This window comes from Agelaius phoeniceus, chromosome 16, assembly GCF_051311805.1.
Source record: "Agelaius phoeniceus isolate bAgePho1 chromosome 16, bAgePho1.hap1, whole genome shotgun sequence".
In the NCBI taxonomy this organism is placed as follows: Eukaryota; Metazoa; Chordata; class Aves; order Passeriformes; family Icteridae; genus Agelaius; species Agelaius phoeniceus.
The window spans coordinates 3,527,519-3,555,168 of record NC_135280.1 but is presented as its reverse complement, the minus strand read 5'-3'; the positions used below and the strand labels follow the sequence as shown (position 1 = coordinate 3,555,168).

General features: G+C 42.2%; 1 protein-coding gene across 3 annotated transcripts; it reads left to right on the top strand.

Moving 5' to 3' along the window:
- Window positions 1-471: 471 nt before the first annotated feature.
- WIPI2 (WD repeat domain, phosphoinositide interacting 2) lies at window positions 472-27,570 on the top strand. Of its 3 annotated transcripts, none has more exons than XM_054643976.2 (12): window positions 472-739; window positions 9,505-9,587; window positions 14,422-14,591; window positions 15,752-15,848; window positions 16,424-16,521; window positions 16,934-17,026; window positions 17,813-17,883; window positions 18,551-18,658; window positions 19,418-19,582; window positions 20,608-20,715; window positions 21,832-21,962; window positions 22,774-27,570. In XM_054643976.2, exons 1-12 carry the CDS (start codon window positions 666-668, stop codon window positions 22,884-22,886), a joined length of 1,311 nt encoding a protein of 436 aa, XP_054499951.1. In that variant the 5' UTR covers window positions 472-665; the 3' UTR covers window positions 22,887-27,570. The 3 variants fall into 3 exon arrangements, with proteins under 3 accessions (XP_054499951.1, XP_054499952.1, XP_054499953.2); XM_054643977.2 differs by having other exon boundaries at window positions 473-739; window positions 21,832-21,929; XM_054643978.2 differs by lacking the exons at window positions 472-739; window positions 9,505-9,587 and adding an exon at window positions 13,736-13,813 and having other exon boundaries at window positions 14,340-14,591; window positions 21,832-21,929.
- Window positions 27,571-27,650: the final 80 nt, after the last annotated feature.

Here is a 27,650-nt window from a genome sequence, read left to right as displayed (position 1 = left end):
TGTATCTATTTTCCCTTTCAATGTGAACCAATTCCTCCTTTCCCTATTCCTACAAATCCTGACCAAGAGCCCGTTCAAGCACTGAGAGCCGCTCTGATATCTCCACGCATTTTCTCTTCTCCATCTCGAACAGCCCCAACTTTTATTTTTTTTTTTTTTCCTTTTTCCCCAAGTGCGGAGCCGCCGCCCGCTCATCCGCTGAGCCTCGGGGACATCTCGTGGCACGGAGCGGAACTGCACAGGCACGGGCGGGCGGGCACAGCGCGGGGAGTGACCGGGGCCGCCGGGACCGTGTGGCCACCACCGTGACGGCACCGCGGAGCCACCGTGACGGCACCGCGGTGGCCGCGCTCAGCCCGGGGACAGCGGGGACGCGACGAGCCGGGGCTCCGCGTCTTCCATCCAGCGCCGGCCGCGCCGGGCCCTGCTTAGCTTCGCAACACGACCCACTCCGCGCCGCCGCGCGCGCGCAGGCGTGCTGGCCCTACGGCGGCCGGGAGGGCGCAGGCGCGGGGCCGCTCCGCCGCCCGCCGCGTAAACAAGGGCCCGGCGGGGATGCGGCGGGGTCGGGGCGGCCGCGGGGGCCGCGGCTGAGGGGCGCAGCCTTCCGGAGGTGTTTCCTCGTCCTCCCCCCGCCGGACGGGGGTGGCGAGGGCTGTCCCGCCATGAACTTGGCCGGGCAGAGCGGCGACGCCGGTAGCGGCCATCTGCTGTTCGCCAACTTCAACCAGGACAACACGTAAGGGAGGCTGAGGGGGACGGGCTGAGGGGGCCTGGGCCGGGGAGCGGCAGCGGACGGGGGGGCCCTGAGCGGGCCTGGGGGGACCCTGAGCGGGCCTGGCCGCGGGCAGAGCGCGCTGGGGTCTCCCCGGTGCCGCCCCTTTCCCTGGCGGGGAGCGCCGCTGGAACCGGCCCGTGCCGGGGCCTCGGGGCTGGAGCGGGGCCGGGATCCCCCGCAGGGTGGAGGGCTGGGAACAGCCCCCGGTGCCCTCCGGCTTCATGGGGAGCCGCGGGGACAGGGACAGGCCGCTCCTGCCGGGGCCACGCGGCTCGGGGGTGGTGGCAGCAGCCTGGTGGCCGCTCCCTCCCCGGGGAAGTTGAGCTCCTGCTTGGGAGCATCGCTCGCTGTTCCTGGGGAAGGGGATGGAAGGAGGGGTCCTGCTGCTCCTTGCTGATGTTCAGCCCTAGGAGGGCCTGACGCGAGCCCCAAGTATTCCAGGACGTGCAAAGACTTCATCCAAAAGTTCCTCGCAGCTTTCTTTTCACACACTTATTTTATTGTCACCTGCTATGTTGAAGCAGTGAGACGTCGGCTTGAAGGTGATTTTATGAGCCCATGTTACTTTTGGTTTTGATTTAGAGAAGAGGCCTTTCTCTGATCCTTGAAACTGCACTTCCTTGGGCTTGGGATGGCTCAAGCTGCACGTCTCACAAATTACTTAATCACTGCAGCATATTTAGATCAATTAGTGCATATTAGTTTTTATATGGGGTATTATAAAGCAGTATTTTTAATTTAGGAACCCCCTATTAGTTGGGATTGGAGCACTGAAGTTAATTTAAAGAAGGATTTGATTGTCTTAAATACCTGAGAAATGAAACTGGGGAGGGAGTAAGAATTGAAAGAGCTTGTACTCGAGAAAGGGGGTTTGTTTTAGGAAGTGAGTAAGAGGAAATGATCTCAGGTTGGCATCACAAAGTGTGGCCCACGTGTGTGGTGGAGGGTTTGTTTTTTTAACGACTTGTTCTTTTTGCAAGCAACAATATCTTGTCCTCACGAGGGAGATCTGTGCCTGTCGTCAGCAGGTCCTGCAGCATATGGGAGTTGTGAAGGTTATTTCTGCTGGCTGCCAAGCACAGTTACATCACAGGAGGAGAGTCTCTGCTTTTGTAGGCTTTGTTGGGGGTGAAGAGATGGGCAATTGGAGCTGGATAGGTTTGAGACAAGAGACTCTGGCAGTAAATAAGTTGTGGTAAATGATGGGGGGAGCAGTAGTGCTCTGTGTATTTGTGAGTAAATCATTATCCCTATATTGATTTGAGGCAGAGACTTTGCAACTGCTTTTTACATTTTTTCAGTGGGTGCCATATAGAGCTCACTCTGTCCATATAAAACATGCCCAAGTTTTGCTCAGCTACCATTCATTTTTTACCTATTACTGGGAAAAAAAAAACCCAAGTCATAATAATTAGGGGATTTGTCACCTCTTTCTTCTGCAGTTTATAAGGATCATATATAACTTTTTGAAGTTCAGCTCTGTTCTCCAGTGTGGCACCTCTGCATTTCCAGTTGCACCTTAGCTTTGTGCAGACCTTTATGTACCTAAAGATCACTGAGTTGTGACCAAAAAAACCCAGTTAATTTGAACAAGAGTTGCAGGTTGGCTTGAGAACAAAACCAAGACAGAAATAGCAAGAAAGCAAATACAGCATAAACTTATCTAAGTTAGTTTTGGCTTGTACACCTTGAAATCTTTCTTCAAGGAGCATAAAGGTGATCCCTTTATAACTTCACATTTATAGGGACAGAAAAGGGACACCTGGCCAATGATTTCATTCCTCAGTTGGTTGTGCTACTGCACTACTTTTCCCATTACATTTTTGTAAATAACAAAAAATGTTCTTTGATAGCTGGTTTGGGGTTTCTTTTTGTGTTTGGTATTCTAATATCCATTGTGTCAATAAATTATATTTTTTAAACATATGATTTATATATAAATCACCTTGAGATTAGCTGATGAGAATTTTGGTGATGTATCTTTTATGTGAGGCAGACCTGGCCCATAGATCTTTGCAATTCTAAGTTTTGGGTTACTAGATCTTTTGTGTCATTTTTGAATATTTATGAATTCAGATATCTGATGTAGAAATGACAGAAATATCAAAAGGCTCCTGTTCATATTTTTGTCTCAAAACTCTAAAATTAATTTAAAAGGCCACTTAATTTGAGATAAAATGGGGTGGTTGATGAGGTGGGAAAATCTCTTCTTACTAACAGTGTCTTAAATAAAACTCCCCAAGACAAGCAGTAAGTATAAAACCAGTCTTGCAGATGCCTTTGTGAGCAGCTTCTCAGTGAAACACTTGTCTGATGTGGGAAGTGGCTCAAAAACCAAGTTGCGTTTGAGTTCCTAAACTGAGTAGAATTTAGTGATTGTGTACATTTTTTAAACAGAAGTTTATTTAATTTTTTCTCCTGTTTCCCACCCATGATCTAGTTTCTTGTTTGAGTGGAGGAACAAGAAGGCAGCAGAGTTTATAGTATACTATAAATATATACTATATATACAGTATTATAGTATATAGAATATATATACTACATATTCTATATACTGTTTCATATACTATAGTGTGTATATATATATGTATATATATATACACACTATATAGAATATATATTTTATATATCTAAGAGATCACAGATCACCAGGTGAGAGGAGCTGACAAGAACTTATTAGGCAAGACACTTTCCCATGCTGGGCCTCAGAAAGCTCACCTGTTTTCAACTTTTACAGGTAACTGAAGCCCTTCTCCAGACAGGCAAGGTAAACAAATGTATATTCTTTCAGGCAGTATATGAAAGACAAGCTTTGTTTATGTCTGCCCAGTCAGTAGAGCTCACATTATGCTTTAAGGTGCTTCAGTAATTAGAAAAATTGCTGACAGACAAAACTGGAAAATAAATGACATGGGCTTATTGTTGTTACTACATTTAAAGCTTTTACCTTCACCCTAATAAGGTGTCAGTTCCACTCAGGCTTAACTGTCCTGCTTACCTGCACAGCAGAGCCAGTTCCTTGTCTTTGGAAAAGATGGGGCTTGTTGCTGCTGAAAAAAAATATCAAACTACCTTTTCTTTGGTTTTATGATTTGCTAATTAGTTACTCTCTCCTGTAGGAAGATGAGCTTCATGGTGGCTCTCAGTCTTGGGAAATTGGATTGCTGGTAGTTAGAAGAATGTTGTCATCACACAAGTTGCTGTTCCCAGTTGTTGCAATCCCTGGTGACTGAAGCAGATATCCTCAATCCTGCTTTTTGTCACTCACTTTTCCCAGACTTGGCTAATATTCATTCATGGATGCTGTGTGTAGTGACATTGTCTCTTGGAATAGTATCTGCATTATTGCAAGTGTTGTCTTGCCTGTTTATGCCACATTGCCCCAAGCTTTATTTACATGAGAGTTTTGAATTACTGGCTGGGACTGGAACTCTGCCTGAAAACACTTCACCTATAATGCAGCAGAAGCAGTTGGTTTGTGGCTTCTCTTTGATATAATGTTTTCATTAAGTAAAAACCCAGAGAAGGGTATTTTCAGAAGATCTTAGTGTGCTTGTTTTGGACTGAGCCCTTTTCCCCAGTGAATCAATCATTGCACAACTTGGCATGAGTGGCATTCCCTGATTGAGAGGCAGAAGCTCCAGCTTGCAGATCAAAGTGGAGCAACCCATCGGAATTCGGGTGTCCCAGCAAAACCAGGCAGTGGAAGCTCGTGGGTGGCCTCAGTGCTAGGTAGGTTTTACAGCTGTAAATCTTCAACAGTGGATACTTGGGGAGAAAGACCCAAGTGCAGTTTGTATCACTTCTGGGAAAACTGCTGAAACTGAGCATAGATAGGTTTATGAAAAATTAAACACCTCACAAACCCATAGAAGCTTTAGGTCTCATAAGGGAAATGCTAATGGATTAGAAGTTTGTGACTTTTAAAGCAAAGCATAACTTCAGGATCCCAAAGCTTGTAGGTATTTATATAATAGGTAAAACTTTCAGTATTTAAACTCTTGCACAGGTATTCTTTGGAAGTACTCACAAATGGTGTTCAGATTCAGTTTGCACCCCACCCACAAAAAATGACCCCACCAAACAGCCTGCTTGTGCAATAGTGCAAGTGGGCAAAATAGAGAAGTTTTAGTCATCTTTTTTTAAAATAAGTAATTGTGGGACAGCGTTTGGAAACAAAGTAGTCACTGCAGTTTTGAAAACAGATTTCTGATGAAAGGGGAAGAGGAAACCTTTTGTTTGGACTTCTAAGGAAAACACTGGTGTGTGCCTTATTGGCAAGGATTTCTTCAGGCTCTGCATTCATTTATGTGTAGAGTTACACATGAAATGTATCACTCCATATATTTCTTCTTTCCAATTTAATTCTGCCCTTTATTTCCCAAATAAATCAGTTTCACTCTACATTGTGAGCAAATGCTGCTGTCTCTGTATGCACCTGGCATGCTTTGTGTCCCAGAAGCTGTATCCTCATTCCCTTATCCTGTGATGTTTGGAACTCTGTAGTAAACTGCTTGTGGTGGGAGGAACAAGGGTTAGGTGCTGGGCATTCACTCCTCTGCCTTTGTTTCTCCTAGGTTCAGGTGTCCTTCACCCGTGATCCTTGAGGACAGGAGAGCTCTCTATTCCAAGGAGAATTTAAAGCTAAACACAGACCAAAAAAAGGAAGGACAGAGCGGCCCCGTAGCTCCCACACTCAGGGAGGATAGCTGAGACAGACAAGCTGAGACAGACAAGCGTATGTTGTGTTTCTTGCTGTTGATGCACAGGGCACAGCAGCTGAGGGGGGCTGCTCAGAGGAACTGTGCTCAGTGTGTGACCATTTGGATGGGGATTTGGCCCAAGAATAGTGATATTGGATTATGGACTTGCTGTTGTCCCAGCCTGCATGTGAAGTGATGAGCAGGCATGGTCTCCTTTTGCTGTAGCAGATTTAAGTTGGAGTTTTCTTTTAATACAAGAATAATGGGAAAATCTCTTGTGGGTTGTCAGAATGTTGCTGACAAAAACATTGAATGTATGAAGTTCTGTATCTCTTTTCCAAAATAATGACCTTTGATATTAAGACATGCCCATGAGATGTGCTACAGCAGATATTTTGGAGGGGGAAATAAAGCAAGGTACATTTCCTTAGTAATTCCTTAGCAATGCTTATGCCTTCATTGATTTTTCTTTCATTATTATTATTATTTTCCCTCTCCTCATCATAAGCCAAAATGTTTTGTCTGTGGAAATTTACATTAGTTTTGAAATGAGATGGAACATTAGTATAATGAGACTGTATCATAATGAAAGTAGGCTTAATTAACCAGTTATTTAAAGCAGTAATGACTTTTAGAGTCATGTTTATGCTGCAGCTGCAATTGATTTAATCTTTGAGAGAGCTGCCCTTGTTAGGAACTTTCTGATTAATGTAGAATATTTCTGATTAATAGTTAAGGTCCTCTGTGATATAGAAAGGAAAAAACTGGTTTTCTTCCTTCTCTATGTATATTAAAGAAACAAAAGAAAACCTTAGGATTCTAACCCAGCTGAAAAAACTTGTTCCTTTTAAAGAGCCAGAGAGACTGAAGCAGCTGATTTCCCACTTTAGGCGAGTGCACTTAGAGCAAGTGTCAGCATCTTCCAATGAATGTGTGAAATCTCCCAGCACTGTTTGCTTGATGAGGATAGTTTTAATTATTTATGGTAGTCACTCTTGAAAATACTATCAAGATTTATGTAGCCTCGGATCAGTCTGCAGCATTATCTCTGCAGAAAGTGGATAAACACAGTTCCATAAATCATGGCTATATTGATAATTTTATACTGAGGAGACAACCTTCATGATGAAAGAGCTCAGAGTCCACAGTCTAAAGTCTGTAATAGAGGCTGCACATAATAGAGCTAAAACCCACATGTGTATAGCATAATGTTAGGAAAAAAAAGCCATTTTAGAGAATATTTATTTTATTTTCAATTTCAGTCTCTCATCAGCTTCTGAAAATCAGTGATTATAAAGCATAACACCTATGCTGTAAAAGGAGCTTCTAATAAACCACAGCAGCTTCTTGTTGGCCACTGTCTATCTGAGCAGGAGCTGAATGGCTTATTGATAATATTTCCTGCCCATATGCTTGCACATTTTTGCAGAGGTGAGGTAATTTTGGCTAGGTCCTTGTTTTGTGGATTTGGCCATTTAGATGGCTGTGGGTGTCTTAAGGGCTTAAGTGTAATATCAGTGCAGGGGAAGATGGGAGATTTAAATCACTGTGATTATGCTGGTATAATTCAGCCTAGTGGGTTCTTATTACATATAAAAAGCCTTTTTCCAGTAGTTTCATAAGAAGTAATTTAAGATTACATTTAAAAAAAACCCAGACCAACAAAGCAAACCCTCCAAAAGCAAGACTACTGTTCCAGAAGAAAAAGGGGTTATTTTGCAGTTACACTTGTACACTGAAATGGGTTTAATTATCTTGACTTGAACTTCTCTATTTATAAACTATTTATAAACAATTTATATCTCTATTTATAAACTATATAACAATCTCTATTTATAAACTATTTATAAACAAATAATTTGTGACTTCCATCACCTCGATCCTGGAATAAATAACAAAAAGCAGTTGTCATGGATGGAAAGGTCCATTTTGTGCTTCTGCATTTTGGGTTCTACTCAGTCTAATGATTTTTATCATGTACACAATTCAGGTTTGCCATTGTCTACAGCTCATTTGAATGAGGTATAGTCGTAGGACAAGAAAAATTGGTTTCCTTGCTGCTTTCAGTGATGCTGTCAGTAAAACAGTGATTCAGCAGTATTCTGTATTTAAAGCTGAAGTACAATTCAGGAATCAGTTCTGCCTAGAAATACAAATAGCTGCTGGTGGGGTTCTCTGTGAGGAAATCATCCTGTGTCTTTTGTGGATCGTTTATATTGCAAGGAGTCTTGTGACTCCACTTATTTTTAACTCTCTGGAGTGCTTGTTTACCTTTGCAAAGTGACAGTTCTGGTGTCATTCTTTGTGAAACTTTCTTCTGAGGAAAACAGTAGATGATATAAGAAAAGCTGACTCATTGCTTTGTTTTACCAAGTTAGACTTTCAGGGTTTTTTTTTTTCATAATGTGAGTTTTTGTTGAGTTGTACAAAAGTAGTTGAGCAAAACCACTGAAGTGTCTTTGGTGATTAATCAGATGGAGACTGCTGAACATACTGATTTTGTCTGAAGGAAAATTAAATTCAGTATTTCTAGGGTGACTTAGAGGAGCAGCAACAAAATTTTGTTTTATGATTGCTTCTCTATCTTTAAGCCTAATATGCTTTTTTAATATCTTGGTTATTGAATCTGTGGAATTGAATCTCTTGCTTGCATGGTTCATGTTTTAATTTGAAGGTTTAAACCTTCTCAAACATAATTTCCTAACCAGATTGTGCCAGCTGTATTTTCTTCTAGAAGAGAAGGTCATACCATCCTACAGAAGTTGATTTTGTAGCTTAATTTCAGGGGGTGAACTATATGAGCAGTAATTTTTAATCTTCTGGGTATGCTGAAATTTAAAAAAGACTCACTTTGGAGCCACAAGTGAAAATACAGAAAGAACATGAAATCTAGGAATCTTCATTGTATTCCAAATGCTGTATTAATTGTCAGTGCATCTGAACTGTAGAGAATCATCTTGCTGAGTTCAGAAAGGCATTTTTGGCAGCCTGACTGGCACGGTTGGATTACAGCCCTGTGTTGAATGACTTGCCACAATTTAGGGTATCCAAGTGTATTTTATTGGAATTTTCCTCCATGTGTCTTGGCAGTAAAAAATATATGAACTATAAGCATAATAATGCACTTCTGTAAAACTGTATTGACTGTTAATTTTCTTTATCTGTGGCATAAAATCATCCTGCAGATGGGGAGGGGAAACAAGAATGAGCCATTGTCTGCTGCCTTGATGTGTAAAGACCTGCAAGACAGGCTAAAGGTTTTTCTAGCTTAAAATTTAAGACCTGCCTTTGACTCTGTCTGGAAAAGCAATTAAATGGTCTGTGAGCTAAGTGTGAAAATTGAGTAATGGAGGAAAGAAGGGGTTTTAGTCAGTTTTTTAATGTTCTGCTATTGTTCAATCTGTTTAACATCAGTCCCTAGCACTTTTTAGAGGGTGCCTCTGATCACAGATGCAGTATCTGTAAGACTGAGACCTGACAGTGGTGGTGCTAGAACATCATCATGTAAAGCCAGAGAAAATTAGAGTTGGCAGTCTTTAATTACTTTTTTTTTTAATATGAAAACTCTTCTGGGATGCCTGGGGATGGTTACACTGTAAAGAACAAAAATCCCCAGACAGCCCAGTTTAAAAGGTCCTGGAGGTCACCTCTAATGATGAGGCAATGATGTAATTGGTTTGCATTACATTATTCAAGTCATCATCTTCCCTCCACACTAAAGCTTTTAGCCTGTGTGAAGAAATCACCGGTGAGAATTGGGCAGTAGGTTTACTTTAGGCTGTGAACTCTCATTTCATAAATGTGAAGCAGAATTCCACACCCAAATTCTGTAATTCTGAAGCTGTTTGGTCTAATCAGAATTGAGGAAGCTGGCTGTGTCTGTTATGGCTCTTTTGGACAAACTTTTTATCACTTTCCTTACTGAGCTAACCCAGCTGGAGGTTTAGCACTGGGTAAGAATCTGTCCAAGGGTAATCACAGCTGATGGAGTTGATGTTCCTGACTGGCTTGTTTCTTTTGCAGATCCCTTGCAGTTGGCAGTAAATCAGGCTACAAATTCTTCTCTCTTTCTTCTGTGGACAAATTAGAGCAGATCTATGAATGCAGTGAGTATCTTTTTCTTTTTTTTTTTTTTAATATTTTTAATCCCCTTAGTTGGCTTAATGTGGGAAGAATAAGAAATGTTTCACTTTTTCACAAGTTGTTTGAAATTGGCATAAAAAGAACCTTAAGTGTAAATATCACACAAACACAAAACAGTAATTGCAGGCAGGGTAAAAGTATGATTCAATGTTCTGTATTTAAATTTTATTTACTTTAAATTTATTTTAAATTTTTGCTGGTAAGGTACAAAATTTGGTAGTAGCTATGAGAACTCTGCTTTTCTAATAATGTCCAGGCAGGTTCCATAGCAGCTGGGTATAAAAATAATAATTTACTCATGTGAGAGAGTGTCTTTTGGGTCTTTATACTGGCTGTTGGGGCATGGAAGCACTGATATATCTTTATCAAGTAAGAAAACAAAGCCTTAATTACATTTTCTTTATCCTAATATTTTCTGTTAGAAAATTATTCTTTAACATGATAGCTGCAGGCTTGCTCATCCAAAAGGGTGAATAACTCAGATTCCCATAACTTCTCAACAGTGATCACAGTTATTTAGGATCTGAGGTGAAATGGAGGGAGGCCTGGGGGAGAAGTGGTGTCCCCTGTTCTGTCAGCAGTTCACAGACTTCCCTTTTTTGAGATGCTAATCAGTCAGCTATGAGTGCTATGCATGAGTATCCTTGCTTTCCTGTAAACTCCATGTGAGCAGGTGGTACCAGTTGCTGTGATGTCAGCACTTACAGTGGGATCCCATGACAGAGCTGTGCTCACACTCCATGCCCAAAGTGACCTGACCCTGTGGCATGTTGACTTTGGAAATGGAGTGTGATTCAGAGCACCCATTACCTGCAATGACAGCCTGCTTCTGTACACAGTCAATGGAGAGAAGTAATTGGGAGGTTCAAATTAGGCACCTGTGGTCAGATTAAATTGTGTTGTAGCTACATTTTCCTATTTGAGTCATGGTCTGGTTGTACTGGTTAGTAAATGGCTTGGATTCCATTTTCTACATGGAGTTTATGTACCTGACCTCTGCAGCATGTCAGGCACTTGCAGTGTGTGGCCTGGTGTCACCCCAGGAGACTCAGTGCAGATGAGTTACATGAGACACTGAAAAATGTCCTGGGAGGTCAGCTGCACTGGGCAGGACTGCATCTTCTGGGTAGGCCTTGAGAGAAAAAGTACAGATTGAATAAAAAGTGCCTTGTTCAACATCTTGCAAAAGCTGAAAAAGCAGTTGGAGTTGGAATTTGGACCTGCTGATTCCAGTCTTGTCTTCATACTGTTCTGGGATGCTTGTATTGACTTAAACTCCTGGGTATTAAAAGTTTTCTGAGTGTTAAGTGTGTGAAAGCTGAGCACAGAGTATGAGGTAACATTTAGTAGAATGGTTTGGGTTGGAAAGGACCTTAAAGATCATCCCAGTTCCCTTATCCCAGGTTGCTCCAAGCCCTCTCCAACCTGGCCTTGGACACTTCCAGGGATCCAGGGGCCGCCACAGCTTCTCTGGGCACCCTGTGCCAGGGCCTCCCCACCCTCACAGGGAAGAATTTTTTCCATATACTGAACCTGAACTTCCCTTCTATGAGTTTCAGCCCATTACTCTTTGTCCTCTCACTATAAAAAATCCAGTGGTTTGGCCTGTGAAAGCCAGACAGTCTTGGTTCAAAGCAGATAGAAATATTGACAAGCCTTCATTTTCTTTGTATGAGTCAAATAATTTTCAGTCTTGGACTTGTAAACCAACTTGATATGAGGGTGGAGGGCTTCCTGTGCATTGGGTACCTCCTTTCCTCAAGGAAAGGTGTCTTGAGGCCTCTCAAACCCAGTGCCTCCCACTTCCCAGTTTAGTTTAAGTGAGTCTAAAGACTTCTTGTGTTGAGTGAGCACTGTTAAGGACCCCTCCTTCTCTTCTGGAAGACTGATCTACCAACTCTTGTGTAGGTGTTAAAACTAAACTGCAGAATATGCTTCAGCTGTCTTGTGTTTGAGAGAAATACAAAAAAAAGATGGGAGATGTGGCTGCTCCCATCACTGACTTCTGCAGTGACTGCAAATCTCCTGACTCCCTGAGCAGTTGATCCCACTGTAAAAACAAGCATTAGATTGGAGGGTGCTTTAAGGCTTAATGAATGCTTCCAACATGCTCATGTTCTTGGATTAAAAATGGAATAAAGGCACAGCTGATCATAATCTAGCTGGCTCTAACCAGCTCTTGTCTGTGATGCTACATGCTTGTGTTTATGAAACTAATCTTGTTATGTGTTTGCTTGTTCTCCCCTCGCTGCTGATACTTAATTTGTTTTGCAGTTCTTTTTGTTCTTACTCTGTTTTGAATCTGAGTTTCTGGCAGTGCTCAGTTGTGTGGTGTAAAGGAGATAATACTAATAGAAAAAAAAAAAAAAAACCTGAGTAACAGCATTGCTATAGGGTTTATTGCTGCTAAACATATGATTAATTCAGGTCAGCTGAACATAGGATGGGCAGTATAGCCTGGTACCCTCTTGAATAGTTGCTGTTGGGAAGCATAAATTACTTGGCAGCTGTGAGGAGATTTTATCTCTTCTTCCTGTTCAAGGAAGACAAAGGAGCAGAGGTGCATCCTGTATTTTTAAAGTGAATTTAATTAAATGCCCATCACAAAGCCTTTCTTTAAAGGTAACTGTCTGTATTATAGTCTTTGTATGGTAAGACTGAAGGATTATCAATACCTTTGAGGCATTTGGCTTATTGAAAATTTTTTCTTCTGTCTGGTGGCTTAGTTGTGCCCTTCCCTGTGTACCTTCCCTGCTGCCCACCCTTCCCATCAGTGCAGCATAGGACAGCACTATTTCCATATGAATCCCTGCTGCTGTTCCTCTGCTGAAACACCAGTTTTCCTGCCTGCCTGGGAGGATGACAATTCCCAGGAGCTGTGTCTGCACACTTGTCCCTGCTGGGGAAAGAAGCTGTGCCCACCCTGGAGCTGGGAGCAGTCAGACTGTGGGTTTAGGGTCTCTGAGTGCTGATCTTCTGACTCTTGTAAAAGGATGTCACCATTTTGAAGGACTCCAGGCTTAGGATGGGTTATCAGCTTTCCATCTGTAAAATATTTGAGAGTCTTTTATGTAGCTACTCTGATTCAAGGAACATGGACCTCTGCATTTCAAAGTCTCTGCTTACATTTATTGAAGCAGATTTTTGTATTTCTTTTTCGTGTGTTTTGTGTAGTATCAGAAAAATGGAGAACAATTCCTTGAAAACAAAGTAATTACTAAAATGCATTATCCCTGTTGCATGAGAAAATTGAATTTTCAAAGCCTCTGTGAGCTGTTATGTCTTCTCTGGAAAAGTACCATATTAAATACAAGATGTAGATAAAAGTCAATTATGTAGCATGGAGTACTGAAAATGCAGAGTGTAAACCTGCTCCTTTTTCATAAGTAGGCTGTTTCTCTCAAAAAAATGTAGGACATTAAATATTTTGTGTTCATTTTCTTGAAATAACTGCCCAGAAAAATCACTTGGAAAACAGACATGTCCCACACTGATGGCAGTGTCATATACTGAGCATGTTGAACAGAACTTTTTTCATGGAGTTTCTGTCACTGCTGATGAGAACAGTGCAAATTAATTAAGTAATGTTTCTCTTGGCCAAAACAGAAGCCTTCAGAAACAAGCTCTTTTGGGTTGTTTTTTTGGGTTTTTTTTTTTTTACTGGCAGTTTTATGGTTTGGAATGTGTTAAGCATTGAGCTAATCCAGAAGCTGACTCCTGAAAAATTTGTTTTGATGGATCGAGGCCAAAGGCTCAAGTCACTTGTCTTGACTGGGTTCTGTAATGAAAGGGCAGGTGTAGCCAGTGGCTGTGAAAGAGCTGCAGAGCATTGTAAAACTCTCTCCAGCTTCTCACTGCCATGAAAACTGTGAGCACTGTGTTCCTGGGGTTTTGGAGAGGAGTTTATGGGATGGAGGGGGAGGCACAGATGCCAGGATAACTGGTGCTGGGACTTGGCCTCCTGCCAGCATGGTCCAGTGCTGTGCTATGATCAAATGCTCTGAAATCATCTTTGCCAGAGATCCTGGGCTCTCCTCCCTCCTGCTGTCTCCTCACACAGGGATTTGTGTTCCTCCTTTGCTTTCAGTGCTCCCATAGTAGAAACATTTGGCAAATCTGATGTTTTATGGCTCTGCATCAATGCTGGGCATCAGTGATTCCTGCACAAATTGCTCTTAGGGCCTGTCAGGTAAAAGATGGTGTGTTTGGAAATGCTGATTGGTGGCTGCAGCAGTCTTGTGGTAAATGAGTTTCACCAGCTTCTCTGAGTTCTGTAACCTTTCTTTCTCCATAGAGGGGTAAATGGAAATGCCAAGGGTTTGGGTCATCAGCAACCCTTTGAAGCATAATACAGCTTTAAAAACAAAACCCAAATGCATCCACAAAAAAAGGCCAAAAATGTTTGTTTTTCTAGATTTCTGCAGTGATAAAAGAAAATTGTAAAATTCTGGAATTCAACAGTTTTCTGGGTTTTGTATCTTTGGGATTTTTTTCTGTTGGATTCTGGGCATGGGGAGTAGACACTGTTCAGAAACATCAACTTGTGTGACACCTTGGGAAGGGGGGAGGAAATCTTTGAAAATCATCACTCACTGTGTAGGTTTTCTGCTTTAACAGCCTATCCCACCTTGACTCTGAGCTGTCGTGGCAGAATGTCTGTGGTGTTAAACTGTATTTTTGCATAGACTGAATCTATGATTCCATGATTTTCTTAGACAATATTTCCTGTTGATGTGCATCATTCTTCTCCCCTGAAATGTGCCTGTGTATTTTTCCCTCCTTCCTGTGGTTGCTCAGCTGACACAGAAGATGTGTGCATTGTGGAGAGGCTCTTCTCCAGTAGCCTGGTGGCCATAGTCAGCCTTAAAGCTCCACGCAAGCTCAAAGTTTGTCACTTTAAGAAGGGGACAGAGATTTGCAACTACAGTTACTCCAACACCATCTTGGCTGTCAAACTCAATAGACAGGTAAGTAGTGATTTTAGCAAAGTGGAAATGTGGGAAAGGGGTTTGTGGATCTTATTCTGGCCCTTCCTCTGCTGATTGATCTCTTCCTTTAGTGACAGAATTGCTATTTGAAATTTAGCAGTACTTTTCCAAGTGTGCCTTCTGTATGGCATCTCAGTACTTCTATTTGGTCAAGTATTTTTGGTTCTGTGTTCATATATTTACTTGGGGAAATACCCTGAGTAAGCTGGGCATGCTTTGAGTAGGAGGTTGGACTAGAGACCTCCTGAGGTCCCTCCCAGTGTGAATCATCCTTTCGTCCTAAATGTGAAAGTATGTGAGACTGACATTTTCTCTTCAGGTCAAAATTTAAAGTGATGTATTAAATTGTTTTGGTTCTAAGTGCTGTTGCTGAATTTCTCTCAAAAAATCAAATCTAAAACATGGCACGCAACTGGTGAATTTTTTAAGCACCTGGAAGCATAGTTTGCTGTATCATTAGTAGGCTCTTCAGCAAGTACAGACTTCTGTGTCTTTAACCAGTTCATTCAAACTAGAGAGAATGGCATCTGGAGGAGAAAACCTTAATGTCTGACTTTGCCCCCAAAAAATGAGCGTGGGAGGAGGGGTTTCCTGTTTAAAGTCATGAGAGAAAGAGTGGGTAATTTGATTTCTGGCACAGGGAGTTAGTGTAAAATGAGTAATGTCTAATTAGTCATCCACATGTAGTCTACAAAGTAAATGAGATGATGAAGAACTTGCTAAGAGTTAAAAAAGAAAGACCATTCACAAATGATTATGGCTAAGTTATAGGCTTTATAATGGTTAGAAAGTCTTGTCTGTTTTCTCTGTTTAGCAAAGCAGAAAGTAATTTCCATTTTTTCCACATGTAAATTGGTACAGAATAAGAATTAATGAAGGTTTCTGGCTTGCTGCCTTAAACTAGTTATGGGAATTCAGTTTGCCCTGGTGAGGTTGAGGGAAGTGGGGTGCAGTGCTTGTGTCAAGAGCTGGATCTTGTGTATCTTCTGTCAGATTCCTACTTCTCCCCATCAGGTGGGTACAACCTCTTCTCTATTGGAAGGTCCCTACTGCATTTTGGGATAGAATTTTTTTAGGATTGATAGCTCCATATGAACTCCATTTCCACATCACCATTTTGTCCTCTTTCCCTTTTCTAGAGGCTGATAGTATGTCTGGAAGAGTCTCTTTATATCCACAACATACGAGACATGAAGGTATTACATACAATCAGGGAGACACCTCCCAATCCTGCAGGTAAATGTGATGGTAGGATCAGCAGAACTCTGAAAAGTGCTTTCTGTGTCAGTGTATGAGGATCTCTACAGGGAACTGTGGTGCTGTTAATTCTGCTTTCAAATACAATAACAAATATGAGTGTTGTCTGAAAGCCTACATGTTGGATCCAGCTGAGAACAAGTAGCAGGCTCTGCCCTAAACTGCATCTTCCCAGTTATTTGGTCTCCTGGAGTGGATGTGTTGAAATGTTAGAAAAAAACAGGAGAGATAAAAGCTGGATTTTGACAGCACTTGGTGTTGTTAAAGACTTTGTCAGGTTAATGCTTTAGGAATCATGGCAGACATGGGAAGTTCTACTGTTTAATCAGTTATTGTAACTCTGTTGGTATTATTCCTTTTCTGTATTATATTAAACAAATTTATGCTAAATAGTTGCATATATTGCAGATTGACTCTGAGATTACTTATCTTTGTTTCTATTTCTGTTGATAATTTGAGTTATTTTTGGGACATTCAAGCACAGAATCAGGAAGTTTTACTGCGTAAGTCTTGGAATTTTCCTGTTTCTAATCCTGTTTCTGCATCCCTTCTAGGGCTGTGTGCTTTATCAATAAACAATGATAATTGCTACCTGGCCTATCCAGGAAGTGCAACTATTGGAGAAGTACAAGTCTTTGACACCATCAATCTGGTAAGAATCTTTGAATGCTGTTTCTACCTCTAAAGATGCAGGTTTTGAACATGACTTAACTTGCTCAGAGGGGAATTACTGGACACTTAGGTTTCTGTGGAACAGTTTGCAGCATCTCTTGCTTCACAGAATGTTAGCAAATAAAATGCAAGTGCTGATACTAGATTTGATTGAGTAGAATTGGGCAAATGGATGGAACCAAGTAATTACTATTTGAATTGTCTTCTTGCTGCTTGTACTCTCTATGTATATGCTTCAGTGATAATTTTATGTACTTAGTTACTGAAAAAAATATTGAAGCTGTTGTCCAGAAATTAAGAACCATATTTGCCTTGAATCTGCTTAAATATGCAGTCAGAAGTAGCTTTTAACTTGTGCTGTTCTAAGGTTCTATTTTATTGATTCACTGCAGAGAGCTGCCAATATGATCCCAGCTCATGATAGTCCCTTGGCTGCTTTGGCATTTGATGCAAGTGGTACTAAACTTGCCACAGCCTCAGAAAAGGTAAGGGAGCTTTTGATTGCCTTGCTAACAGTGATAAAAATCAAATTTGTCATTAGGTATTTTAAGTGTGCACAGTTCCATGTGCAAGTGCCGGGAAAGAAGGCTTACATTTAAAATGGGAAATCTAGGTTAAGATCTGTTAATGATATTTGACACAATTTCCATGCTGTGAAATGTTGGATAATAAGGTTATTTAAATAAAACATTTTAATCTGGCTGTAATTAGGGCAGTCCTCTGAGTGTTTCTCCCTTTAGTGCAGGATACTTAATAGAAATTAGTTGTCTTGTTTTGATTCTGTCTTCCTAATGAAAACAAGACAGTTAAAATCCAGATAGAGAGAAGTGCTTTGCTAGTCTTTGGCATGTGATGACAAATTGTTCATGTAATGTGTGTAAATTAGAGAGTCTGAAGCCTCTGCTCTTTGAGTAATAAGCTTAGACTATAAAGGTATAACTGATTGCACCTGATAAAGGCACAAAGGCATCCAAGTGATTGCACTCGTGGTACTTGTCTAGTGTGCTGGTTTTCATGATCAAATATGATAAGAAGGGCTGGTTTTGATGCACAGCTTGTTCTCTGCATTAGTAGCTCCCACCTCTTGTTTCTGTACTCTTCAAACACATCCTACAAACAGGCTCCATAAATACTTCATGTAGTATCTGGGCTGCATCACAGCAATGAGTTAACAGCAAAGTGGTTTGCTGCTTCTAGTTGTGCTCACTAGAGCTAGTAACATGAATGAACTTGAAATGGAAAATGATCTATTTCTGTTTTTTTCTTTGCAGGGGACAGTAATAAGAGTGTTTTCCATTCCAGAGGGACAGAAACTCTTTGAATTCCGAAGGGGAGTGAAGAGGTAAAGTTCAGCTGGGTTAATTACCTGGTGCTCATTCCTTATGGTTGATTTCCAGTATGTACAGCAATTGAGCTGGCATCTTGATTTTTTTTTTTGCCTGTTTTCATCTTCATTCATCCCTGCATGTATGCTTATAACACTTTAAGCTTGAATGTTTTCCAATTTCCTTCCTTTGGACTTGACTATTCTATAAATCAATCCTGTCAGAATTGTACTCCCTCTTGCCTTTTAAAATTTATTGGTGAGGGAACTTGTTTAAAGTGGGTCACCTTTTGTAAGATATATTGGATTCTTATGGAAATTGGAGGCAGTACATCTAATATTCTTACTCTCTTCTAAATCCTTCTAATGCTGTGGCCAGTGAAAGCCATTGTGCAATGGTGGTGTGGTTTGTGGCAGCAGTAACTCTGTGCTTCTGCTGTACTTTATAGAGGGTAACACTGAGTTCAGATTGTTACTAATTGATCCCATATCTGGTAAACATCAGAGCTGAGCATCTTTAGTCTTATGCTTGAATAGCTTCAGGAAATTATCAGAGAATTCAAAATGCTAATTATTGAAGGGTGTTTTTTGTTACTTGCAAAGTAGTGGTGACTTTAGAAATCCTCTTAACTAAGCCAAATAGTTTGACATCCTTGTGTTTCTTCTCTTTTTTCTTTTTTGCCAGGTGTGTGAGCATCTGTTCATTGGCTTTCAGCATGGATGGCATGTTTCTGTCTGCATCCAGTAACACAGAGACAGTGCATATCTTCAAACTTGAGACTGTGAAAGAAAAGTAGGTTTCAAAGGTGTTTTAGATTTTTTCAAGGAAAAGGATTAAAAGTTCTGTACTCAACTGAATGGGTTCTCAAAAGTGTGGACAGACTTCTTTTGAACTTCTACTGTAAAGTAAAGGGCATAAGAAGTCACTTATGAATCAGCAACTGCAGCTGAGCTGTGTACTGTTCTCCCACTGAGTAGAAAAGGTGTTTTTCTGCCAAAGAGAACTTGGCCATCCTTCACAGAGGAGTGTGGAGCAGTTTTAACATTTTCAGTTACGTTTGTTTCACCTCTTCTGACATCCATATGGGAAGAGCTATGTCATCAACGCCTTCCAGTTGCATATGGGGAGCTTTAAAAGACACCAAGTTATAAAATCTTCCTATTTATGATTTGAGAGGACAGTCTTAATTCCATTTCAGTGGAAGTTATTGGAAACAATGATTTGCTTAGTGATAAACAGATTAATAAAATCCTGAAGCATAGTGCTTTCCAGTAGATTCTGCTCTTGTATAATGAATGTTATAAAATGCAGTCTTATATGCAGAAGTATCAGTTTACAATCAAACATGCTTAAATAACAGGCTGAGGGTATTGGAGGACACATTTTGTCCTGTTGTATAAATGAAGTGTGTTAGAATTCTCAAGGGTATTAGTTACTTCTGAAGAAAAACAGCTGCTTAATATCTTTTAAAATCAAATGTTTTCAAGTGTTTACACACTTTTCTCTCTAAGGTAAAGGCAAAGTGGGTGACTTTTCTCTTCTGACTTGTAGACCTCAGGAAGAGCCTACAACCTGGACAGGTTACTTTGGAAAAGTGCTGATGGCCTCAACAAGCTACCTGCCCTCTCAAGTAACAGAGATGTTCAACCAGGGTAGAGCCTTTGCTACAGTCCGTCTGCCCTTCTGTGGGCACAAGAACATCTGTGCACTTGCCACGTGAGTACAGAGAGGGAGCCTGCACTGCCCACCCTGCTGGGCTGTTTGGGCTCTGGAGAGGCTGCCACTGGAAAACACAGCTTCATCTGCAGCAGAGCACTGCTCACCTGTGATCATTCCAGTGTAAGAGCAACGTGGCAGAGCCAGCACCTCTCAGTCCTGTGAGAGAAGGAGGAAAGGGCATAATATTTGGATATATGTGGATAGGAATAGCCCATTTCTAAGTGTTGTTTAAAGATGTCTTTTAATTTTGAAGCAAGAATATTGAGAACAGACCCGTGGGCTTCTATGGCATTTGTTTCCATTAGTGCTATGGGGAGTGATGGTGTATGTTGTTAGTGAATTGCAAAATTAGGCAATCCAGCTTAACCATTAAAGAAGTCTTTGAAAGCAAGTTCATATAATTCTTGTCTCTAAAACAGCGTAGCATTCATTAAAGTTAATTTTGAGGACTAAATCTAATCTTTTATGCTGTCTTCCTCAAAGGCAGGTCCCATTTGGCACAGCTACCAAAGTAATAAGCTGAGCAGTAGTAAACTTACTTTGTGGGGGTTTTATAGTTTTTATGCTAAATTGACTTAATGTCTGTACTCTCACTCCTCTGATCTCAAAGCACCCTTTAAGCAATAATTAAGCTTTGTAACATTTCTCAAATAAGTAAATCCTTCCCGTTAGAATATTTGTCTCTGGAGTTGCACAAAGCTTGATAACAGGATGGTAACTTCTGAATCTGTTTTACTGAGTTATATGTAATTGCTTGATTCCTGTGGCATCCTGTTAGCCCCAAAATGTGGTGATGCTATAAATCTTTTACACGCTCTTTCCTGGGTGCTCTAACTGTTAACAGCATTCCTTGTCCAGGAGCTAGTGTGGAAAATAATGCCTTAAAGTCATAGAATCATTTAGGCTGGAAAAACCCTCTGAGACTGAGTCTAACCATTAAATCATGGGAAGGGAGGAGAGCATGCTTTCTTATGTTATATAATAATCTGCTATTTAATAACTTCTGCTCTAAACCTTTCTAGAATCCAGAAGATCCCTCGTCTGCTGGTGGGAGCTGCTGATGGGTATCTCTACATGTACAACCTAGACCCCCAGGAAGGAGGCGAGTGCACACTAATGAAGCAGCACAAGTAAGTCCATGTTTGCTGAGAACTGTTGTGTTTTATTTCCTCTCAAAATTCAGTTTCTTCTCAAACTTAGTTCTGTTCTGGGAAAAGTCTAACTTAAAACAGCACATTTCTTCAAAGTGATCTTTTTCCAGACCTCTGACATGAATGAGTAATTTCAGAATCCCCCTGAGCCTTCCTTCCAGATATCCCCTACACCAAGCACCACTTTACCAGCAGAAACTGAACCCTGTCCCAGTGCAGGGAGGGATCAATCGCTGCTCTCTCTGTGCTCCTGTTTCATCTTGGCACTTTGAGTTGAGTTACTTAAACAAGAATTTGAAACGTGTGACACCATCCTCTTCATCAATAAATGAAGTGGTTACAAACACGAGAAAGATCTTACTCTGACTTCACAGAGGAGATATTGGCCTGTGAAATTATCCCTGTTCTCTCTCTGCTGGTGTCCTTATTAAACTTCCCTGCATATAGGCCAGGCAGGTGTTCTGAAATAGTACTTGAGAAATAGGACAATGCAGTTTCTCAATAAGGGTTGGCAGGAAAAGCCAGGGTAATACAGTCAAATTACTTGATCAATCATGGAATTAAAGATAATAACTTGTGATGATAATTCAGGTTTGCAGCTTTGGCCAACCTACAATTATGCTCAAAAATCATACATTTATCTGAACATGAAAAGACATGACCTCTGCTTAGAGATGAAGTGAAGCCTCATAGAGCGAAGCCTTTACCAAGCTGTTAATCTTTGAAATGCTCTAAAGGGCTTTCTAGTATCTGTGTAAGAAGCAACTGCTTGTGTTGTGACAGAGCTGAAGATAACCTACAATATTGGTGATTGGGATGGGTTTTTTAATTGTGCAGTCTGGTTTTGGGTTTTCTTTTCTTGCTATGAGCTACTAGGATTTAGATCCTGATGCTGATGAGTCTTCAGAAAAATACCAAGGGTTGTCAGGTGCTTTCTAGCCAGGCCTCTGGAATAGAGGGACCAAGTTCCTCCTGTTGCATTTCCACATATATTATTCTTGCTCATCAGATGAAATATTTTGCTGTAGCTGCCAGCTCAAGCTGTCTTGTGCCCAGGCAGATCACCTCTCCAGCTAACCCCTCTCTTCCTGGCAGGCTCGATGGCAGCATGGAGCCCGCCAACGAAATTCTGGAGTCTGCATCGCACGACCGGCCGTTGGTAGCGCAGACGTACAGTGCCGCTGTGACTAAAGGTACATATGTGCCTTCCTCACCCAGCAGGCATGGTAAGGAGAAGGCTGGGAATGCGGCAGGGAGCACCTCTGCCTGTTGCTTCCTTCTAGATGGCTGCGTGAGCTGGTCCACGTCCGCACCGAGCTTTGCGTAACCGCGCGTGCGAGGTGGAGCCTCGGTGAGCAGTAGGAAAAGAGCACTCGTGGTGTGCAGTAGCTTTCTGTAGATGGGCCACTTGTCTTTGCTGCTTTCTGGGTAGAATTTTGGCTTGAGTTGTGGTTGATGGCTGTAGTGATAGTTTCAGTAGTTGCCACATGGTTCTTGAGGCAGTTCTGCACCCAGACCTTGTGCAAAGCATCTGAATTATAGCACTGCTCCATTTTCTAAAAAAATTTTTATGAAAGGTTAATAAATGCTGCTGTTGTTCCTTTATGGGAACAGCGACCTTTTAGCCTGATTCACTGCTCTGATAAATCAAGAGGATGAGAACTTGGTTAATGCTGCAGCTCTCCAAGTCAGTGGAGCTTTTGCCACGTCTGGCACCCAGGTTAGTGCCTCGCTGCAAAGGGAGGGCGGTCAGCACATGCCAACCTCTGCACTGCACTGCATCAGTGGAGGCTGAAAACAGCAGCTGCCCAAAGCTCCAGTATGCATTGCACACACACAGGAGTTTAATTTTGATCATGAACTGCTCTTGGCTTGGAGAAACACAGTCGTGAAACAGAGTCATGATAAAAACAAACATAGGGTGGCAGTGAAACTATTTGAAGTAATGCCTGGTACTTCAGCTCCACGCATTCACTCTGGATCCAAGCCTTAGTTTGTTGCTGCTGATTCCCCAACTCCTTGTTCCTTTCTCTCCAGCCTATACGGATGACCTGGGTGCTGTGGGTGGAGCTTGCCTGGAAGATGAAACCAGCTCACTTAGATTGGATGAAGACAGTGAGCATCCCCCCATGATCCTTCGGACAGACTAAACTTGGACCTGTGAACTCACTCCTGAAGCAGAGAACACTGGCTTGATGTTTCTTGAGGAATCTCGTGTTATGCTGCTATGAACTTTGACATGAGTTGGGAGAGAGGATGACAGACTCTTACAGTTTTAAGTCGTAGCTGTAGTTCTAATTCTATACAATTGGAAAAATATATGGTTTTCAATTCAGTGGCTTTTAATCTTGCTTATCTATTTTAGCTGTGTTTATTTTTTTTTTTGTTGCCAAAACCTGCTGTTTGTGCAGCCCTCAGAGCCTACTTAGCTTTGCATGCATTCATGTGCCAAGCAAGCATAGGAGGGGGAGAGAGAGAGAGAAGCCACTTTATAACAAACTCAAGTTTGTATTTTTTTTATATATGTATATAATATTTAGCCTATATAAGGAAGGAGTAGAGAAGTGGTTCTGGAAGCTGAGACTAGTTCTGCACTGACAAAGGTCCAAATGGTTTCCTGTGCATGGGCTTGCAGGCATACCTAGTGACTGACATGCAACCTCTCAAATGCAATGGCCTGTTTTTTTTGGGTTCTCCCTTCCCTTTCCTGGACCATTTTGTTAATTAAAATTCCTTCTGAATGTTGTGTATTTGTGGGACTGTTCTGTTTGTTGAGATGGAAAACTGGAAGTGTTTCCCTGCGTAAGGATATAGAATTTAGAAAGTGCCTTTACAGGGAAGGAAAGGAATTGCTGCAGGAAGAAGAGCTAGAATGAGGGAAGGATTGTTGGAGAATGTTGTCTGTACACCTTTGGTACTTGGGTGTCTGTAGCCTGTGGTGGCTGATAAGCTTGTGGGTTTTTGAGAAAAGACTTGGAAAGCACTTTCTTTCTTTCCTGTAGATTGTCCTGTTTTCTTGGCAGAGTAGCAATAACCTTTTTTTATACCTTTTTGAATTATCCAAAGCGAGGATTCTTTCAGGCTGGAGGGAAGTCCCTGTAGGGTTTGGCAGCCCCACTCTATAAACAGCCTTAAGGTTTCCTGCTAGAAGGCTCTCAATTCCTGCTTCTTCTCAGTCTGGGGCTGAGTATCCTGCTCTAGTAGTGGAAGTTCTTGATTTTTTTTCAGATTCCGATGTAAATATAAATGATTTTGAAAATTTAATTTACTTCTGGGTTCTCTACTGCTACATAACAATGCTTTTCTTTCTGATTTTTTTTCCCATTCCCCTTCTCATCAGAGTACCTCTTATAGATACACTCAAGGACTGGTAGTTTCTTTGGCAGTTTTGGAATAAATCCTTGACTGCCCTGACACTGACTAGGGCTTTTCAAGGCTGAGCAGTGCTGCAGACTATTTTTAGGGTTGTAATGTGCCTTCTCTTAAGTCTTGGATAACAGTTATTGAGAAAGTGATTAGTGAAGTACTTGGTGAGTGTTACTTCCCTTTGCCAAAACGAGCCTGCTTTGCCTTCTGTGTAGCAATGTGGGTTGTTTCCTTTCTCTCTACTGACTGCTTGCAGAGAAGTAAATACCAGGAGAGGCAAGGAAATTGCAGATCTTAAGAGGAGGACAGAGGCTGAGTGCTCCAGCTCTGTGTGAACTCCATACCACTACTAGGCAGTGATGTTCTTTTAGCATTGGCACCATGAGCAAGTCTTCCCTGGAGCAGTAGCAGGCAGTGGGGCAAATGGGCTTCCCCTGCCTCTACAAGTACAAAGAAGGAGGCAACCCCTGCCAGGAGAGCTCTGTCAGGGAGGCTGCAGTGGGCCCATGTCAGTGGAAGGTGTTTGTACACAAGTGTGTGTGGGAGAGAAAGGATCAGGCTTGTTTATTCACTGCAAACCCTTGACTGTCTCCTAAGTAGTTGCTTGGAGTGGCTTGTGGTGTCCTCTCCAGAACCCAGCACATTCCCAGCAAACCCCTGAGTCATGCTGAAGCCTCGCTTGGTCTCTTGACTTTAAGGTCTGGCTGACAACTCAATTCCACGGTCTGCAGTTATTTATTTATATTCTGCTTTACTGCTCTCAGCTTTGCTGTGATGTTCCAAGCTGCAGAGTGAAATACAAGTCTTGAAGTAAATATAAGCTCAGTGAGCTTTGCTGGCAAACTGAACCACCCAGGAGATGTCTTCTCATTCCAGACTAAAGCTGGTTAACATTCCTGATAACATCCTTGGAGGTTTGGCCTAGACTCCACAAGCACAGTTAGCAGTAAACATGCACCAGCAACACAGGTCTGCTAAGCACACAAGTCTTACAACTCCTGAGTGTGGCAAAGGCCATGTTACACCCCTAAATGTAATTACTAACTTTACTGTTAAAATGGAGATCATTTATTGTACTAATTTTTTTCCCTTCTTAATTTCCTTACCTTATTTTCCACGGGTGAGTAGGAGATCCCATATTCACTGCATTTGTGTCTTCCATGTGCTGTAGTGTGTTCCTGCTCCTGAGCCACACACTGTGGAATTGCTGTGCCCTACTTGGTTCACTCTTAAATAGAAGCTGAAAGCCAGTTAAAAGTACCTTCTTGCTGTTGTAACTGAGAAAATCTTTTTGTAGAGCAAAAATATTAATGTTCTGAGGCTAGTGACCAGCTAGTAGGGTGGAGCAGCTTGTTTCTGGTCCCCACTGGCTGTGTATTTAAGAGTGGTGACAGTAGTTTAATCGCATGAGGATATAAACCTTTTCTCAGATAAAACATGACTGATGTAATTTCCCTGTGATGGCCTTAGGCCCTCAGTAACCACCCTGTTGTGGTGTGCTACCAAAGCTAGAAGCCTTTCAGGTTGAGGGTTTATCCCAGTGACACAAAGATGTGTTTCTTTTTTTTTTTTTTTTTTTTCTTTAAACATAACCAGAAATGCTGTTTGCAGCTGTATCCTCTCCTGAGTGTGGAGCATGTGATTGCACTGTTGTTCTCTGTGAGTCAGGTGGTGTCTAAACATTTCTGTTCTGATGCTCTGACAGACCCAGGGCAAGCCAAGGAGGCTCGAGCCCTGTGCTGTGGCCACAAGCTCCTGGTCACAGGATATGGGAACACCTGTGCAGTCCCTCAGTTCAGACTGACCTTCCTTGGAAGGACAGTGTTTGTTCTGTACAGCCTGTCTCTCTCTCTCCCCATATGGGCTGCACTTCTTGATAGCTTTTAACTCAGTGGAGGGTTGAGGCAGAGAACTGAAACAACCAAAGCTGGGGAGGGGGGAACACTGAAAAACTTGGAATCCTAAACTCAGGTCTTAGCTTGCAGTGGGATCAGTTCCCAGTGAGTACCGTGGGGAAGGAGCTGTTTCTCTTGATGTGCAAATGGGCAGCGAGTGCAGGTCCTCGCTGCTGTCTCGACATCTGTCTGTTTACTCTGTATTCAAGTTCTGAGGCAGAAAGCTTTTATCTGCCCTGGTCTCTTCTTATGTCACTGTTTCCAAAATACAAGCGATAGATACCAATCTAGCAGTTAAAAGACAGGGCCTGGCAGAGGAGGAGGAGGAAGTAGAAAGCATCAAGGGGTTGGTAAAAGCTGTTTGTTCTGGTGCCCTGTTGAACGAGACATTGGCACGAGTGAGTGCTCCCTCTGGGATCAGGTGTGTGCTTGTACCTTGCTGCTCTGGGTCCTGCACGGCGAGTTTCTTGGCTGTGTTCTGCACAGGGTGGGGGTAGAGGTGGTGGCTTTTCAAGTCTGCTTGAATGCAAATAAATACCTGAGAAGACCTTTAATGCAGTGACAGGTGTCTGCACGGAGGGAACTTGGTCTGACCCGTGTGGAACAGTGAAGAGGGAGGAGCGAGCAGAGGAGCCCCGGGCTGGGTGAGCGCGGAGCCCAAGCACAGCACTCTCTGTTACATCCCATGCTGTGCTTTCCTGGCTCCAATAATGGCATTAGCACCAACCAGCATGCAGTAGGACAGTAGGATTTCTTTCCCTGTGGGTTGCTGAGCTGTTCAGTATCCCACTGGTGTGTGCAGATGCTCCACTGCTGTTTGCAGAGCGACAGGAGTCTTTGTCCAAAGCGTTGGTGGGGATTCACTGCAGAGCTTTGGGAAGTTTTATTCTGTGCTCCAGCTGTCCTGGCTAACAGTCAACTTTATTTAACCTGTTAATATCTGAGAGCAAGGCCTGAGTGTCTTCTCCACATGTGGAGAGCAGGCCTTTCTTTTCCTGGAATCTGCTGGCCTGTGAAAGGCTTGCAATGAAGAAAGCATGGCTCTGACTGTAAATAAATCCTTTCAGATTCCAGTTGTACAACCAAAGGAATTCAGCAAATTCCTATTTTTCTAATCATGACATGCCTTCATTTTAATGCTCTTCTGACTGGCAAATCTCATCTTACACTGCTTTGAAAATAACGGGCAAGAAGTTGTAATTCTGGCTTGCAAACAGCTGCCGTTGTGCTCCTTACAGGTGTCAGTGCTGTGGCTTTGGCCATGTGGCTGCAGGGACCCTGCATGTGTCCAGCTCAGGAGTGGGGAGTTCTCCCCAAACCTGTAGCTCTGGGTTTCTGTGGGGTGTTGACTCAGCCCTAGGTCTACCTGGATCTATTTGCTCTTGCATTTGCTTCCTTACCTGGAGAAAACCCTGCATCCTGCAGTGCTCACTGACTGTTTGGTATCTGTGTCAATAAGTGGAAAAATCTGTCTAACATTCCACCTCACCAAGTGTCTGGCTCTCACTGCTAGCCCGTCGCTCTTTGTAATTTTATAACTGCCTAAGAAATTAAATCTGTGTTGTGATAAGTATTCTGTGTCTTCTTCCTTTTGTTTGCTACTTGGAGATGGGGCCGGATAAGATCAGGGTAAGGCTACGTGGCCCAAACAAA

Bases quoted from the DNA above. Each gene is read 5' to 3' on its own strand.
- WIPI2 (XM_054643976.2), top strand. From the start codon at position 666: ATGAACTTGGCCGGGCAGAGCGGCGACGCCGGTAGCGGCCATCTGCTG. The intron at 14,592-15,751 runs GTAAGTAGTGAT...TCCCTTTTCTAG, and splicing joins CTGTCAAACTCAATAGACAG to AGGCTGATAGTATGTCTGGA. The intron at 17,027-17,812 runs GTAAGGGAGCTT...TTTTCTTTGCAG, and splicing joins TTGCCACAGCCTCAGAAAAG to GGGACAGTAATAAGAGTGTT.